Source organism: Narcine bancroftii, chromosome 14, assembly GCF_036971445.1.
Source record: "Narcine bancroftii isolate sNarBan1 chromosome 14, sNarBan1.hap1, whole genome shotgun sequence".
Taxonomy (NCBI): domain Eukaryota; kingdom Metazoa; phylum Chordata; class Chondrichthyes; order Torpediniformes; family Narcinidae; genus Narcine; species Narcine bancroftii.
Genome location: NC_091482.1, coordinates 14,288,285 through 14,306,798, shown reverse-complemented (window position 1 = coordinate 14,306,798; position 18,514 = coordinate 14,288,285). Strand labels below are relative to the sequence as shown.

Sequence of the window (18,514 nt, the reverse complement as noted above, 5' to 3'; positions counted from 1 at the left end):
AATCATAACTATTACTCCATAATTTTTGACAGGATTTAGATCAAATTTGGTATATTATAAAGTTCAGTGCTGGTTGAAGAAGAATTTTGTGCATCTGTATCTTTGCAATCATGAACAGTAAGCTGTTAGTCCACTACTACTCTCTTGTGCAAGTCAAATTACATAGGCTTAATAGTAGAAATGAAAAGGTGTGAGGTTAAAAAAAAATCAAATTAGTCAAATCAAAGAATTTGGATAAAATATTCAACACACAGATTTAGTATTTAATGAGAAGGATGTTATCTCTGCTGAAGACAGTTTAAAGTTGTTTCAGCATAAAGATGAAACATGCATTTTTTCTACTTTCATTAAGTCAAGGAGTAGCTTACTTCAGAACCCTTTCCTTCGGGACAAAAAATAAGTGGTCTCAATTCACGTATCCTATCTAGAATAATGGTAATCTCCTCTTCCTCACCTTCAACATTCCAAAGGTACTATAGTCTTCATAACTCCTCATTCTGGTGCACTCTTCATTCTCCAACAATTTCCCTTCTCATGCCACTTTACTATGCTGTCATGAATGAAACAATCTTTTACCTTTATCCTTCCACCATTCCAGGCACCCTTTACTTTGCTCTCTCCACAGTTATACCTTTGATTTCATACATTTCTATATTTTATCTTTTAGTGTAACTGAAAATTCTTAAAAGTCATTATTCCCTTGATAACTTTGCTCTACACCCTACATATCTCTCCATCATCCCTCTCTTTGCAAATTTAAACCTGCTTATTTTCTCCCTTTCCAGTTCCTTGAATTAAACCCTGTTTTTCTCTCTCAACTGATTACATTTGGCCTGCTGAGCACTTTCATTTTTTTCCTTTTTTTTTAAAAAAAAAAGATCGATTTGGGTTTGTGACCTTGTGATAATGTCTCACCAAATTTTATTCTCACTTGACAACAATAAAATTAGAGTTGAAAATTAATGTCGATCTCAAACATACCCTTTTACTGACTTTACAGTTAAGTTGAAATTTCTTCTACCCACCATCATGTTTCCCATCAGCAGTAAGTTGCAATATAAACCTTCCTCTGTTCTGTACCAACTTCAATAACTCACCTTCCACACTGCTTTTTACTCATTTCACACAGTAATCATTCTGTAATCTTTTGAACTCTATCACTGTATCTTGGTACATATGACAATAAAATGTGAACTTCATTTGGTAAATCCCTGTAATCACCAAATGGAGTCTAGTTGATAGTCATCCCTTGTTGACACAAACCCATTGTGAACTTAATGGACCAATCTACTTAACCTCGGACCTTCACAATGTCCAAAACAGTAAACTTTCATCCCATGAACCAGAGCTAGATTTGAATTCACCCTCATAACTAACCCAATGTGTGACCCAATTCTGTCCCATGCTATTTTAATGTTGCTGTAGAACACATTGAAAATCATACAAACCAATCTAATTTTTAACATTAGTGTCAAGAGAAAATAATTTAAAATTAACCATGCACCTTTTTTTCCATTTCACACATAGATACAAATAAACCTACTTTACTAATCACTTTCTGGTCTGTACAGGTATTTCATCATCACGCTGTCTACTTCCTTCATTCTCTTTTTCTCACTTTTCTTTTTCTTTCCAGAATTTTCATCAGTTTTGTCACCTTTACCATCATTGTCTTGTAAATAAGATTCACTCTTTTTCATACTTCGTTTGACACTGTTGGTACTTCGAAATGAAACTGTGGAGTCTGAAGAGGAGGAACTGGATGATCCTGATGACTCAGAGTTGCTTTCCTTCTTTTTGTATTTTTTCTTAGACTTCTTAGAATGTTTCTTGGAGTCTTTCTTTTTATGCTCTTCCTCTGATGTGGAGGACTCCGAATCAGAATTTTGGTTTTTCTTGCTTTTGTTTTTCTTATTTTGGGATTTACTTGTATCTAATGAGTATGTTGTTCTCCAAAAGTTGGTTGGTTGTTGATTTATTTCTTCCTCCTTCTTATCAGCTTCAGGGACTAGACTTTTTCTTTTGAATACAATTGGTTTATAATCCAGAACCTCGTTAATAGCAGTCTCTAAATCTGGGTCCAAGTAATTCCTATGACTGACAGGCTTGACATTAGAACTTTCCAGTAGCATTTCATCTGAAAGAGATGATCTAGGTCTGGGAGGAACACTGAAACTTCGCCCTACAGAATGCTGACTTGGTGCCATACTTATCGCATCACCATCATCTTCCAACTCACCCATTCTACTCCTCGAAATGGATAATCTTGTATCTAAGCAACTAAGGGTTGGGCTTCGTAGTCCTAATTCTGATCTACGGCTAAGCAAAGGACTAACTGGACTGTACATATCATTACGATTATCATCAAGTCGTGAAAGGCTTTGTCTCAAACTGGATGGAGAACTGGTTATGGCAAAGCTCACAGATGATTTGGCATCATCATCAGCTTCCATACCTTGTCTTGTGGAAGCTCGGCTTAAAGGAACAGATCCAGTAGAAGTTTTGTCAAAGTCAGGACTGGTCCATGTCCATTTTCTGTCTTGCCCTTTTCTTGCTCTGCTCGAAGCCTCTGAATATGCCTGAGAAATAATAGATCCCCCATCATCTAATTCATCAGCTGTTTGGATTTTTTTCCATGAAGAAGTAGAAAAGTTGTCATTTAAATTGTCTGCACTGGTGGTTTTCTTTGTTTTTCGAAATGATCTCTCAGGTGACATTGACCGTTCTTTACTTAGTGTTGACAGAAGGGAGTCGTCATTGCTTTTACCGCTGAGAGAATCCTTCATGTTCCCTCGTTTACGATAGCTCAGGGAACTCATTACAGAAGCAGGTCTAGAGTCCACTTCCTTCCCTTCCTTTAATACCTTTCCTTCCTTGCCCTCTTTCAGGTCTAAACTACCAGAAAATCTGATTACGTGAAAATGGGAAACAAAGGAAAAGAAAGCCAAGTAAATTGACTATAAAGTAGAAGGCACAGAACAAATAAAGCAGTAATGGATAAATAGTAAGTTAAAAGCAAAGAAATTTTAAAAATATATATTTTAAAGTAGGTATATGATGGTTCAATTTGGGTGACAAATTAGAGATAAATACACAAGTTTTATTAGCAATTAGGGAAAAAAAATTAGAAAGCCATTATAGTAATAGAGGAAAATCATGTTCAATTTGATCTTCCTTCAAGATAACATTGATGAGAATACCTTTACATACATTTCAGAATTGAAGCAGCTCACAGAAAATGTGTTGAATTACTTCAGGTTTCAGACTAACCTTGAGCTTTTTAGGCTCCCATCATCTGAGCCTTTGTTCCTTGAGAGCCAGGATTTGACACCATCTACACGTTTTTCAACTTCAGAATCTGTGTCTGAATCACATTCACTGTACCAAGACATGAATTGAAAATCCTCATTTATGAATTTCCTCAAGGAATAATAATTTTTTTCACATAACAAGAATAAGAGTGGAGAACTCATGCAGAAGCAAGGCAATCCAAATTCAAATATTATATGTTACAATCCAGTTCCCAGTATTTTTGATTAATTAACTATATTACTTCATAAGCATCATCTAATGCTCTTCTGAGACCAGTAACAAATATGACTAGACTACCTACTGTTCAACTTAAAATTATAATTCTAATGTAAACATTATTTATTTTCACATTACTAAATGTATGATCTGAAATTTATAGACAATTGGTTGGTTTTGAGCAGAGATACATATCAGTTTTCTTTCAACATTTCAGCTTCTCTCCTTTTGAAGTCTTATCTAATGACCATTCCTATACATTAACAGGCTATTAATACATAAGACCATTAATCAGCAAGCTCACTTGTGCCCCCAATGTACACACTTGCATGTTCATCATACATCACATGACAAGTAAAATAAGCAATATGTTTGAGTTTGTGAATTCTAATTCAGGGATTCTAAGGCAGCTCGAATGAAATTGGTAAAAAGGCAATTTAAGATGAGGGATTCCTCCATCAAGGCAATTGAGACCAAATTGTGGATCTCCAGAAAGCAGGGAATAGGAATTATATTGTGTGATAACCCTGAATAAATTTGACCTGATTAATCTATGCTACCTGTTCATTGTAATTTTAGCATTTCGCCAGTGCAAATTACACTGTAGATTGCCTTATTGCTTGAGCAGATGGGTCAATTTTATGAATTTATGACATCAGTTAAAATTAGCATGTTCTGATTTAATGTGGCCTGCTTTTTAAGGGAAATGGATTGTTGTTGTAGTAGAAGTCAGTTAACACAGCCTATGGAGGAAGAAAAATAAAGACTATAGTTGAATGAAGAATTGAGGTTTTGTTGAGTAGTGGTGTAATCAGATAAGTTTAACAGAGAGGCCAAAAAAAAACTTATGTTGCTGTTTCTCTTCAAAAGACCCAATCTCTTCTGCACTTCAAATTCTTATGAACAATATCACATCTTGCTAAGTGGGTAATGATGGCCTAATTGTCTGAAGAAAAATAGATTAATAATCTATTGAGACAGATCTTCAAAACTGATTTCCTTACTTTTCAGCTCATTTTTGTTCCCCAAAATGAGTGATGCTCATTGCAGAGAGCAGAAGACTTTGGTCTTGTGATTCTAAATCAGCATCAGTAATTTATGGCACATTAAAAACAAGAATTTGTCTCCATTAACAATCATCTTGTGGTTCATTAGAGATTATCAGTTAAGTGCTAAATTTGTGGAAATTATTGCCTGTTTTGCCAATTAAGAAATTGATTGCAACTGTCCAAATCTTTCTTTACCTGCTGTTCAAAAAAACTATCAATGATACATTCAAATATGTAGGTTATTCCAATCAAGATACAAGTTAAAATTCCCCATGACAACTGCCATTTCAGTTATTTCTTTATGTATTGCCTACGCCACCATGTTATTAGTTGATGGGCTGTAAACTACACCCACCCTTACTATTCCTAATTTTTACCCAGATCAATTCATCATTTTGCTCCTTAATGACATATTGTATCTCACTGTTGCCCTGATCTCATTCTTAGAAAACACTACCCTACCTTCCTGCGAATCCCTCCAAATTACTGATCACTGGATGTTTAACTCCACTTCATCTCCACTCTGAAATCACATTTCTATAACAGCCTCTACATCGTACCTATTTGTACCAGATTTGTGCCACAAGGTCATTAACTTTGTTTCACATCCTCTGGACATTCAGATAAAATGTCCCTCCACACATTGTTGTTTTACAATCTGGTTGCAATGTTTTTGTCCCTTGTTTTTGATTTTCCTGCCTTCCACTTTAGCTGCTGTCTCTATTTTACTTCCATCTGGCCTTTCACATGGGTTCCCATCCCCCTACCATGCCACTTTAAACCCTCATTTACAGTACTTAGACAACCCCTTTAGGAGAATGGTTCAGCTTTGAAACAAGCCCTTTGGCCCAGCTCACCCATGATGATCAAGATCTCTTTTGCATGTAACATTCTGAGTCTCAAAATGGACAAGACAGTGGAGATGATTGTGGAGGATGAAGGTTGACCACTCTCCACTACACATCAATGGCTCTGTTGTGGAAAGTGGGGAGTAACATGTTCTTTGAGCATGTAAAGGATGACTTATCCTGGACCCACAACACCATCTCATTAGTCAGGATTGTGCTTCCTCGAGAAATTAATGGGGACAAGGCTACTAACTCGCAACTTGATGACATTTTATAGGACAATTGAGCATGTCCAGTCCAGCTGTATCAGTGTGTGGAATGGTAGCTACAAAGCGGACTGGAAGCCAATACAATGGATCATTTAAAAAGCTGAGAAAATAGTGATTTTCAAAGATCCTGTGAGATAGATGGTAGGGATTTTCAGTAATTCTTTGCTCCCAGTGAATATCATCAATAGAGGAAAGGGAGACCTCAGTGATGATATTCACTGGGAGCAAAGAATTACTGAAGATCCCTACCATCTATCTCACAGGATCTTTGACCCTTCAGGGAAGAGCTCCAGGAGGATAAAAGTCACAATCAGGCTGGGAGATAATGAACACTGTTCTGAGAGGTTAGGTCTCTTATAATTAAAACAAATAGATTATTCCAAAATATTTATTTGTGACTATACTTACTTGAATTTAGAAAAACATAAAATTATGAAAGGCAGAGGTAGGCAAGTTGTTTCCATTTGTGGAGGAACTAGGAGAATAGTCTCAAGATTCAGGACAGAAGATTTAGGACAGAGATGAAGAGGAACTGCTTTTCCCAGAGGATGGTGAATCTGTGGAATTCGCTGCCCATTGAAGCAGTGGCGCCTACCTCAGTAAATATATTTAAGACAAGGGTGAATAGATTTTTACAAAATAGGGATATTAAGGGATCTGGGGAAAAGGCAGGCAGGTGGAGATGAGCCGATCATCAGATCAGCCATGAATAGCGGTACAGGCTTGATGGCCTCCTCCTGCTCCTATTTCTTATATTCTTATATTTATTTTATATTATATTTTAAGCATAATGTGATTATTATATGCTGTCTATTATGTATGTGCACGGTCTTTTGTCTGATTATATGTATAGTCAGATGATTATAAAAAACTTGAACTTGTATCTTGCGTCTGTTCCTCTAAATCCTACCAAACCACGTCTTTTAAACGTTGTAATTGCACCTGGCTCTACCACCACCTCTGGCAGCTCATTCCATACACCCACCACGTTCTGCATGGGAAACTTGCTGTTCATCCCCTTTAAATTTATCCTCTCACCTCAAGCCTGTGCCCTTTAGTTTTATATTCCCCCACCATGGAAAAAATGATGATCTACCCAATTTAGCAATCTTATCTATGCCCTCATAATTTTGTAGAAGTCAACCCTCAAGCCAGGGACAAGTCACAGTCTATCCAATTGCTCATTGCAACTCAAGCCCTCCAATCCAGGCAACATTTCTGTTCATTTTTTCTGCACCCTCTCAAGCTTTATCACATCCATCCGATAATCTGGTAACCAGACTGCAATCCAAGACCAGCCTAACTATAATCTGTACCACTGTAATACATCATCTCAACTCCTAGATTAAATGTCTCGGGTGATGAAGATAATCAAATCACATGCCTTTATTCATCATCCTATCTCCCTACAGCTTTCAGGGAGCTATGTACGCACTCCAAGGTCTCTGTGTTCAATAACATTCAACAAGAACCTTCCATTCACTATTTCTGGTCTGGTTTAGCTTTCCCAAATGTATCACTTGGCATGTCTGATTTAAATTCCATCAGCTATTCTTTCGTTCCCTTTCCAAGTTGATCTAATGTAACCTTCTTTGTCATTGTACCACCAATTTTGATGTCATCTGCAGTCTCTTCCAAATCATTATTATGTAACAATACAGTACCCAGCACTGATCCATGTGCACATCTTTCATTACAGGTCTCCAATCTGGAAAAAACAACTCTCCACTACTACCCTCAGCCTTCTACCATTAAGACAATTTTGTGTCCAATTTCTCTCTTAGCCTGGATCTCATGAATTCTCATCATCTTGAAAAGTGCCACCTTATCAAAATTCTTGCAATACAGGTAGTCCCCTACTTACGACCAGAATGGGGTCTGAAGAATAGGTCGTATCTCAGAATGGACTTCAGAATTGTGCCTGCTCATGCAGAATATAGAAGTTTTAAAGCAATTTTTTGACAGGGCTGGAAGCTTACCGAGTTCATACAAAGTTGATACCAGAGTGTCTAGGAAAAGTGTCAAATTACAGTGTTAACCATTCAGGATATCGATGAGAGAAATCTTCATTCTGAACGTACCAAATTTTTGAATTCACTACCCAAGAAAATTTGGAGTTTCAATTATTCAGGATATTCAAAAATGTGATAGTATATTCAAGTTAGCGGAGGATATTAAGGGAATCAATGGTAATGAGACAATGCACCAAAGTGGCACTGAGGGAAATAAATCAACATCAATAGCCCAGCAGATCCAAGAAACAGAATGGGCTCTTTCTGTTTTTCTTTCTTTTAAAGATAGGATTCCACACTAGTATTTTAGAGTTGAGAACTGAAAAACAGCCTGTGACCTTCAAAGTGTGGCGGCCCGCAATTGCAGAGATCGGGCCGACACATTGTGCGGTAGAAAACGCGGATAGAGATCGCTAAAGCGACTCCCAGGACAATGAACTGGCGGGGGTAGAAGCTGGGGCAGCATCAGACCAACAGCTCTAAAATGGCGTTGGTCAAGCTGCTCAACAAACTCAGCAGAAACAGGCTGGGGAAGAAGGGCATTCATATACATGGTTGTTTCCGCCCGCTATTGTTATTCATTTGTATGACTCAGTCATTCAGCAAAAGCGGCAGGAACTTGAACAGTCTAAAAGCAGCCTTTCCAGCCCTGGTAAAGTGAGTGAGCTTATTGTGTGTGTGTGTGTGTGTGTGTTTCTTTGTAGCGGTTGGCTACAGGACCCTATTTTCCCTCATCAGTCTCAAGGGAAAGGCAAGTCTTGGCTAGGGTCAGCAAGGATATGTTTGCAGAACTATCCCTGATACCAATCACAGTGTATATTCTCCAACCAACAAGAGAAGCAAGCAATGTGTATGTAATTGGACGGATAATTACTTTTAACCATGAGTTCCCCATTAACAATCATATCTTACAAATGCCATTTACAAACATGGAAATTAATTTTCCAGAAATGGACTGAGTCAGAGTGGTAAGGCTTTGGCTCAATAGTCTTAGGCGAGAGGTGAGGAATAGTAGGAGCTGAAGTAAGAAAGGGCCATCCTTTTCAAGGATCAAAAAGGATTCAGCACATAGGCACAGGTAAGATCAGGTTTTAGATTTCCGAAATTTTGTTCCTCTAGTCATAAACAATGGGAATGGAAGTCACGGCAGGGGAATGCTCCTCTTGCAGAATGTGGGTAGTCAGGGAAGCCAGTAATATCTTTGTTAACTTCATCTATGAGGTGTATCCAGCTACAGTTCCTAACAAGTTGAGTTAAGGAATTGGAGCTGGATGAACTCCGGATCATTCAGGAGGCAGAGGAAGTGATAGGAGATACAGGGACACTTTTGTACCTCGGAAGCAGGAGGATGGTAGATGAGTGATGGTCAGGAGAGGGAATGAGGGCAAGCAAGCAGTGCACCCCTGTGGCTGTTCCCCTCAATAACAAGTATACCATTTTGGATACTGATGGGGGGGGGGGGGAATTACACAATCCCCAGGCACAAGCCTCAGCAATCAGGTCTCTGTCATAGAGCCTGGTCCTGTGGCTAAGAAGGGAAGGGAGGAAAAGAGGTGAACTATAGTGATTGGGGATTCCATAGAGGAACAGATAAGAGGTTCTGCGGACAAGATTGAACATTTTGGATGGTATGTTGACTCCCTGGTGCCAGGGGCCGAGATATCTCAGATCAAGTTCACAGCATTCTCGGGAGGGAGAGTGAGTAGCCACATGTCATGTGGAGAGAGTTCTGCAAAGAGAGTTCAGGGAGTTAGGCATTAGGTTAAAGGACAGGACATCCAGGGTTTTAATCTCAGGATTGCTACCTGTGCTAGTGAGGTTCGAAATAGAAGGATAATGCAGCATAATGTGTGGCTTAAAACATGGATGGGCTTCAGGTTTCTGGATCATTGGGCTCCTTTCCAGGACGGTTTGCATCTGAGCTGGAGGGGGACTAATATCCTTGTAGGAAGGTTTGCTATTGCTGCTCCGGTGGGTTTAAACTAGATTTGAAGAGGGATGGGAACCAGAGTGCCAGAGCTGATTGAGGAGGGAAAAGATGATGTGAAAATTACATGCACCATTTAAAGTCAATGGGTTGTACCTGGTGAAAATGTTTTCAGGTGCATCTATTTCAATGCATGGAGTATGCAGGAAAGGCAGACAAACTTAAGAGTGTGGATTGGCACATGGAATAATGATATTGTGGCCAGGAGGGAAAGCTCAATGTTCTGGACTTCAATGTTCTGGACTTCTGTGGCTGGAGACACAATAGAACAGGGTTGGGGGGAGGTGGTATTCATTGCTTGTTAGGGAAAATATTACAGTTGTACTCAAGCAGGTCAGACCAGAGGGCTCATCTACTGAAGCTATATGGATGGAGCTGAGGAATGGGAAGGGTATGACTACACTCATGGGGTTGTATTATAGACTGCCCAATAGTCAACAGGAATTGAAGGAGCAAATCTGTAGAGATAGCAGAGAGCTGCAGGAAACATAAGGTTTTGATAGCAGAGGATACTAATTTTCCAATATATTGATAGTGACTCCCATTGTGTAAAAGGACTGGTTGGCTTGGAGTTTGTCAAATGTATTCAGGAAAGCTTTCTAAGTCAATATTTAGAGGTACCAACTAGAGAGAATGCAAAACTGGATCTCCTTTTCGAGAACAAATCAGGACAGGTGACAGAAGTATGTGTAGGGGAACATTTTAAGTCCAGTGGTCATAATGCCATTAGTTTCAAGGTAATTATGGAGAAGGATAGGTCTGGGTCTCGGGGTGAGACTATATTGGAGAAAAGCTAATTTTGATGAAATAAGAAAAGATCTAGAATGTGTGAATTGGGATAAGTTGTTTTCAGGCAAGGATGTATGAGGTAAGTGGAGATCCTTCAAAGGTGAAATTTTTGAGAGTTCAGAGTTCCTATCAGGATTAAAGGCAAGGTTATCAGGCATAGGAAACCTTGGTTTTTGAGGGATATTGGGGATCTAGTTCAGAAGAAAACAGAAATGTATAGCAGATATAGGCAACATGGAGAAAATGAGGTACTTGAGGAGTATAAAAAACCTCAACAAAGAAATCAGGAAGGCAAAAAAAAAAGATGAGGTTGCTTTGGCAGACAATGTGATGGAAAATCCTAAGGGTTTCTACAGGTATATTAAGACCAAAAGGATAGTAAGGGACAAAATTGGTCCCCCTGAAGATCAGTGTTTGGCTTTGTATGAAGCCAAAAGAGATTGGGAAATCTTAATTTTTTTTTCCATCAGTATTCACACAGGAAACAGACAGAGTTGTGCGAAGCAAGGAAACCAAGCAATGAGGTCATGGAACCTACACAGATTAATCCAGAGGAAGTGCTTACTGTCTTAAAGCAAATAAGGGTGGATAAATCCCCAGGTCCTGACAAGATATTCCCTTGGACCTTGAGGGAGGCTAGTGTAGAAGTTGGAGGAGCTCTGGTAGAAATATTTAAAATGTTCTTAGCCACAGGTGTGGTGCTGGGGGATTGGAGGGTAGCTCATGTTACTCTGTTGTTTAAAAAAGGTGCCAAAAGTAAACCAGGAAATTATGCTCCGGTGAACCTGATGTCAGTGGTAGGTAAATTATTGGAAGGTGTTCTATGAAATCAGATATATAATTATTTGGATGGCCAGAAACTGATTAGGGATAGTTGATAAGGCTTTGTGAGTGGTAGGTCATGTTTAACCAAACTTACTGAGATGGTTACAAGGAAAAACTGTGGCTGTTGTCTACATGGACTTTGGTCAGGCCTTTGTCAAGGTCCACATGGGAGGTTAGTCAGGAAAGATCAGATGCTAGGTATTCATGGTTAAGTAGTGAACAAGATTCATCAATGGCTGGACAGGAGAAGCCAGAGAGTAGTAATGGACAATTTCTTTTCAAACTGGAGTCCTGTGACTAGTGGAGTGCCTTAGGGACAGGGCCGGATTAATGTAATAGCGAGAGTAGCAATACTACGGGCCCCTAATTTCAAGGGCTCCTGCGTTTATGCTCTATGAATTATGAGAAACATTTTCATTTTTATCTTTGTGCCTCAGCTATCAGATTCCACTGATAGTCTGTGTTAATAACTCGATTTAAAAGTGATAATTGGATAAAATCACTAACCATAAATTTAAGATTATTATCGGGGTTACGGGTGTGTTATAACTTATGCAGCACCAGCAGATATGTTTAAAAACCCCAAATAAAGGTGATAATTGGCTAAAATTGCTAATCTTAAATTTAATCAGGTTAAGAACAGAGACTATCCCCGGCAGATTGCGCGACAGCTCAAAGCGGGAGTGATGGCTATCTTGGTTACCCAAATCCCCCACGCAGCTGGAACTGCTCTCCCAGTGTCAGTACCAGGAAATCGCAGAGCGGTTCCAGCTGCGTGGGGGAATCATGGGTAACCAAGACTGCCATTGCTCCCGCATGCCGCCAGCCGCTGCTTTAAGTTTTGTTTTAACATGGAGAGGTTGTGTCCCCCCCAACCCAATCCCACTGGGCAGGGAGAGGTCACCATCCCCAATCACCGTCTTGCTGGGCAGGAAGAGGTTGCCATCTTCTGGCCCATCTCCAGCTCGCTGGGCAGGAAGAGATCCCTGTCCCCCCATCAAGGGGAGGGGAGTAATTTCAGTGTAGGTGCTTCCCCCTCACCACGCATGCGTCAGCCGGCACTATTTAGGCCTCCTTTAAAATATTGCTAGAAGCCTCACTATACCTTTATCCGGCACTGCTCAAGAGATCAGTGTTGGGGCCATTGTTTGTCATCTATATCAATGATCTGGAATGATAATGTGGTAATTTGGATCAGAAAGTTTGCAGATGAAACTAGTTGTTGTGGACAGTGAAGGTTTTCAAAGTTTTGCAGAGGAGTCTGACCCAGCTGTAAAAATGGTAGATGGAATTTAATGCAGACAAGTGTGAGGTGTTGGATTTTGGAAGGGCAAACCAAGAAAGGACATACACAGTGAATGGTATGGCACTGAGGAGTGTGGTAGAACAGAAGGATTTTGGAATATAGATATATAATTCTCTGAAAGTGGCACAACAGGTGGATAGGGTTGTAAAGAGAGCTTTTGGCAATATTGGCTTTCATTAATCGAAGTATTGAGTATAGGGGCTGAGATGTTTATGGTTAAGTTGTATAAGACATTGGTGAGGCTAAATTTGGATTAATGCATGCAGTTTTGGTCACCTAACTGCAGGAAAGATAACAATAAGATAGAAAGAATGCAGAGAAGATTTATTAGGATGTTGCCTGGACTTCAGGATCTGAGATACAGTGAAAGGTTAAACAGGTTAGGACTTTATTTCCTAAAACATAGAAGAATGAGAGGAGATTTGATGGAGGTATTTAAAATTATGAGGTGAATAGACAGAGTAAATGTAGATTGGCTTTTTCCACTGAGGGAGGCGAGATTCAAACCAGACAACATGGGTTAAGCATGAAAGGGGAAAAGTTTAGGGGGAAACTCTTCAGTGAATGGTGGGAATGTAACGAGCTGCCAGCAGAGGTGGTGAATGCAGGCTCAATTTTGACATTTAATAAGAATTTGAACAAGTACATGGGTGAGAGAGGTATGGAGGCCTATGGTCAGTGGGACAAGGCAAAAAGCAATGGTTCAGCACAGACTAGAAAGGCCAAAGGGGCCTGTTTCTGTGCTGTAGTGTTCTATGGTTCTAATTCATTATAACAAATACAGCAACATAAAACTCATTAGCATTGAAATTGAACTTTCCTCAAACCTCAACATATAAATGAATAAATACTCTTGTCATTTTACAGCAGTTTCAAAGTGTTAACGACGAGCACTAATAGAAACCAAATGGTATCTCAATTCTTGAATGGCTACCTATTAGTTAAGCATCAATAGCACAAAGAACATAGTTTTAAAATATACATTAGTATTACGTTCAATAGCTAATCCTATTGTGCTTCACTGTTAACTAAAATTCCATACTTGTGAATTCATGTCCTCAAAACAATTGTAACCCTTAGTTAAATTAGTTAAAATGGCACTCTCCCTTGAAAAAGCATGAATCTTAAATGATGGTATTATTGTGGCTTTTATGCGCATGCAATCTTTTCTTTAAAAGCAGGGCCATGCAGATATATACTGAAATATAAATTTTAAGGGCATGCCGAGGTTAGGTCTGGATATACATTTAAAGATATTCTGATATAGTTCTCACGTTTTATTCTTTCTCCTTTGATACTTTGTCACCATATCTTGTAAACTGTAAATAAAATAAAAGTGAACACAAAAACCCAAAACATACACTATTCTGGGTAGAATGGTGGGGAAGACTGGATACAAGAATAATATATTGCCAAAAAAAACAATAATAAATATAAAGAGATGATCAATGAATAATAACTAAAATTAAAAGACTAATTTTAATAAAAATGTATTATTTGGTAATGCTTTTAATATTTTGTAGTCAAAACTAATTTCAAAATTTTCAAAAGAGCCTATTACATTTTTGCTAAGAGTGAAACACTAAAGTCTGCAGACTTTGGGTTTGGAGTCGAAACACTTCTTCAGGGAATGCATCCCTTGAAGAGAATTCACAGTGGAGCAACTGGAAGACCTCAGACCCAAAACGCTGCGAGACCCTCCAGCATTTCTGTGTTTTGATTACATTTTTATGTCACATTTTCCATCCGTCGTATAAAATTTCTATTTACTCCTTTGAACACAATGTTCAGAATGAAAGCTCTTTAACCTGAAATATTAACTCAGGTTTTCTTTTCAAAGAACCTGCCTGACTTGCTGTTTTGGGATCAGAGTGTGATGAGACAACACCACTCAAGAACTGTTCATTTATTTCTAACATTCTTCAAATTTCTGAGAGGTTAGCTATTCTAGAGTTTCAACTTAAAGAAGCGAATTTAACCATTAAAAATAAAGTTTGCTAAGTTTTGATTCCTGCAGTTATATAATGCTTCCATCTTTTGATCCGTTCGCACATAACTGGACTTCTGAAACTCTCATAGCTTAGAATAAAATATTGAAATACTTCCCATCACATTCAATATTACCTGTTAATAAGGTCGTCATTTTCATCACTTTCCATTTCATCTTCAATTGCTGCTTGTAAATCTCCAATTCTTTTAAAAGCAAGTTTAAGGTCAGACTGTAAACTCTGATTTGCAGCTTCAAGGCTTTCAATATCCATTTCCTATATTTAAAAAAAAACATGAACAATTGTTAAAATATCTGCAAAAAGGAACTACCACCACGGCTCTGAATTCTCAGTATTTACCATCTAGAATCCCTCCATTTAACTAAGTAAATTGGAGCATAATACTTCAGTCTTGGATCACTCATTGTTCCACATTGATGTTTCATCCCATCTAGATGAAATACTACACCATCCCTTAATATTGAGATTATTTATTTACAAGTTTAAGTGCAGGAAATGTTTTTTTTTAAATACATTTGTTGATGCTATTAGTAGTAAATTTACCAATCCATTGAGTAAATTTAATTGCAGTAGTTCTATTTTCATAATTCAGAAATTGCAATTATTTTCAAATCATTCACTCACTAGAATCATCTGGGAAATGTCAAAGCAATTTTTTTAATGCAAGACTAATGACAATAATATGCATGTTTAAACACCCCCATACCTATTTGAATGTATAGTTTATAAAAGTTACCAGAGTCACCTAATTTCTTATTTTAAAAGTTCATTTGGTCATATAATAATACGCTACATGATGTACCAGTAGGATGAGCCACAACAAATTTAAAATTAAGTTATTAATATTCTATCTTATTTACAATGGGCTTGTCAATATATAAACTTAATATTTACTTGTATAAATTAATTTTCAAAAATTGTAAATGTTTATGTACAAAAAAACATCGGGACACCAGTTTCATGCTCAATGCCCATAATGCTTACATGGTGAATTATGAATTTGATATTGTATATGTAAATTGTTTAAAATCAGGTTCATTCTTTTTGCTCAATTCTTAGTGGTCTCATTTTGCACAAGTCTTTCCTGGAAACATTCTTGAGCTGAAAGAGGATGCATCCATTTTTCCCATCATACCCTCGCTCCCTCTAACCCATTGGCCCCGGTTCCTGCATTGCCCTTTAATTCACAGAAGCCCCAGTTCCTGTCTTCTCACTCCCCTGTTTCTGTTCTATTTTCTGCACTCCCTTGAAACTCGCCTGGTTAACTGCAAAATTTAGTCTGCCACTCTACTGTGTGGCAAACAAAAAAATGAATTTAAACTGTATTAGTATTAATTATAATCTGGAAAATCTGCCAATTTGGCACCAAGCTCCTGATTTTAGCACCAAAAATTTTCCAAACATCAGCAGGAAGCTGTGGATTTGTATTTCATCAATTGTATTAATGATGAATTTACCTTAACTTCCCATAATGGCTATCTTTCAGTTCCAATCATTATGACCATATTCTGCCCAAATACAGGCATATTTATATTGCTTGCTAGCATTCATATAATAAAATGAAAACAAGTCACAGAAGATGCACAAATGTTTATTTACCAGTTCATGCTTTTTACGGCAAGCTTCTGTTTCCTTCTTGGTCACTTCACCCATTTCTTCCCTGACATCCCTAAGCTGCCGTTGCAGTCGCTTATTTTGTTCCTTTTCACGATTTTCAGCAGCTGATCTCTGATCTCTCTCTTCTCCCAGTTTTTCCAAGTTTTCCTTGAGACGACTAACTAGGCTCTGTATAAACAGCAAAAGGTCAAAAATTACTTGGAGAGCTGCTATTAGGACACAGCAATGCAAGGCCATTTTTCAAACTTTGTGTAAAATGAAAACTTAATTATCCAGTTTATAAAATGAATTGCAATTGGTCTCATCTTTCATTGAAATATACAATGCCCAGCTTAAATGGTGAAGTATGAATTTGATATTGTATATGTTTAAAATCAGGTTAATCTTTTTCCTGGAAACATTCTTGAGATGAAAGAGGGATGTATCCTTTCTCCCATCATACCTTGGCGATTAAATATACATGATCATGATCTAAACCAGCCATTCTCAATGGGGGCCATGTGGCCTCCATGGGGATTACAGCACATTTAAGTCTGGGGCCCCCTAAAATCCTTAATAAGGGTGCCCCAAGGTGTACAGAGGAGGGGGGAGGCACAGAATCTGAACAGATTAAACATTTTTGGGGGAAGGAAAGGACTTTACTGCCAGACTTTGCAAAAGTTTTCAGTACTGGGTTTGTTACTCCACGTGGACCAGATGCTTTCTTTGGATTCACTCTCTTGAAGGCAACCCACACATCATCCTGGGATATTGACAGTAAAGGATCATCAGGGGACAGTCACATGGGGGTGGGCAGTGGCTCATCCTTATTCAAATTGAGCGTAGGAGGCATTGAGTTCATTTGGAAGTAATGCTTTGTTGTTTCCTATTGCATTGGATTTGGTTTTGTAGCAATGACATTAATCATTAATGTCATTGAGGCCCTGCCATATCTGTTGGGTATCCTTTGTTGTTTCCATTTTCATAAGTTGTGCCTGTTTATTGTGTAGTGTTCCGAATCTACATACTTTAATTATATCCCTCAAGGAAATCATTTATGTTTGCTATAGATTAGTTAATTAAAAATTTATTCATCAATTATATTTAATGCCACAAATTAAATAAATGTAATCCAAATTTTCCAAATTTAGTTTTAGATGTGGCACAGATATTGGTACGTTTATACATTCTACCTGGTCATGTACCAAGGTGACATCATTTTGGAAATATGTGGGCAAGTTTTTGGAACAAATCATAAAAATACGTTTACCATTAACACCTGAGCTTTTTCTTTTGGGAAATATGTATGATTTGGTACCCCAATTGACATTGTCAAAGTATCAAGTAAAAATTTTTTAAGTCACATTGGCGGTGGCCAGGAGATATATAGCAATTACGTGGAAATCCGAATCCCATCTTAAAATTGATTGTTGGAAGAGGAAGATGCAAAATTGTATTCTCTTAGAAAAGGACATAATATAGAAATGGGTATGATAAATACTTAAAAATATGGAAACCATATTCAGATATTATGGGTTTGGATATCTAATGTTTTCTCTTCTACACCCCACCACCACTTTTTAAAAAAAATCTTAATAGTTGAACCTTATCATGTTGGTTTAATTCTACTATTTTATCAATATCCTGTTTCTCTTTTTGGGAGGGGGGGTAGTTATCACAGTAGCTTTGCACATATATCTGTATTCTTTTTTATTTTATATTTTTTTCTCTCTTCTCACCTTAATATACTGCACAACCATTTATTTTTTTTATTCTATTTTGATAATTGTATCATTTGGATATGATCTACATTATATTGTACTGTACATAAAACTATAAATTTTTTTTTTAAAAGCAATGGATTTCCTATTTGTCCGTTGGTTCTGGAATCACTAGCCACGGTTGTTGCAGAATAAAAGCCTTGTTTTCTTTTCGCCTCACTTAAAATAAATATTGTTAAGTCCAGAAAAAAAAAATCTAAACTTGACTGCTTCACAGGGAAGGGGTCTCATAAACTGAGCAGACTTTGAAGGGGGCCATATCCAAAGATGGTTGAGAATGGCTGATATAAACAATAGAAACGGGATGGAAAAATGCTGACAAATACAGCTGCTGATATTGGCAATTTCTCCATCATTGTATTTGCAATTCTTTTGTGATACAAATTTCATAACAACCCAAGAAAATTATTGTTAAAGTTTAATTTTCTTTTTCAGTTCAAGTAAACAGGAATAGCAAATTTAGCACAACTTCTAAGGGAATTTACATACATTTCAAAATTACGATTATGACCCTG

At 37.8% G+C, this 18,514-nt stretch overlaps 1 protein-coding gene across 17 annotated transcripts in view; it reads right to left on the bottom strand.

Moving 5' to 3' along the window:
• myo18ab (myosin XVIIIA b) overlaps window positions 1-18,514 on the bottom strand; it is a 219,893-nt gene that overhangs the window by 3,477 nt on the left and 197,902 nt on the right. For 14 of the 17 annotated variants that reach the window (XM_069911043.1, XM_069911042.1, XM_069911045.1 and 11 more), the window contains 5 exons: window positions 16,222-16,407; window positions 14,738-14,877; window positions 13,888-13,932; window positions 3,271-3,378; window positions 1,544-2,907 (listed from right to left, as the gene is read on the bottom strand). In XM_069911043.1, the coding sequence (XP_069767144.1) occupies window positions 1,548-2,907; window positions 3,271-3,378; window positions 13,888-13,932; window positions 14,738-14,877; window positions 16,222-16,407 (1,839 nt within the window). In that variant the 3' untranslated portion in view covers window positions 1,544-1,547. The remainder of the gene's footprint in view (window positions 1-1,543; window positions 2,908-3,270; window positions 3,379-13,887; window positions 13,933-14,737; window positions 14,878-16,221; window positions 16,408-18,514) is intronic. The other 3 variants (XM_069911055.1, XM_069911059.1, XM_069911044.1) reach the window with 2 other exon arrangements.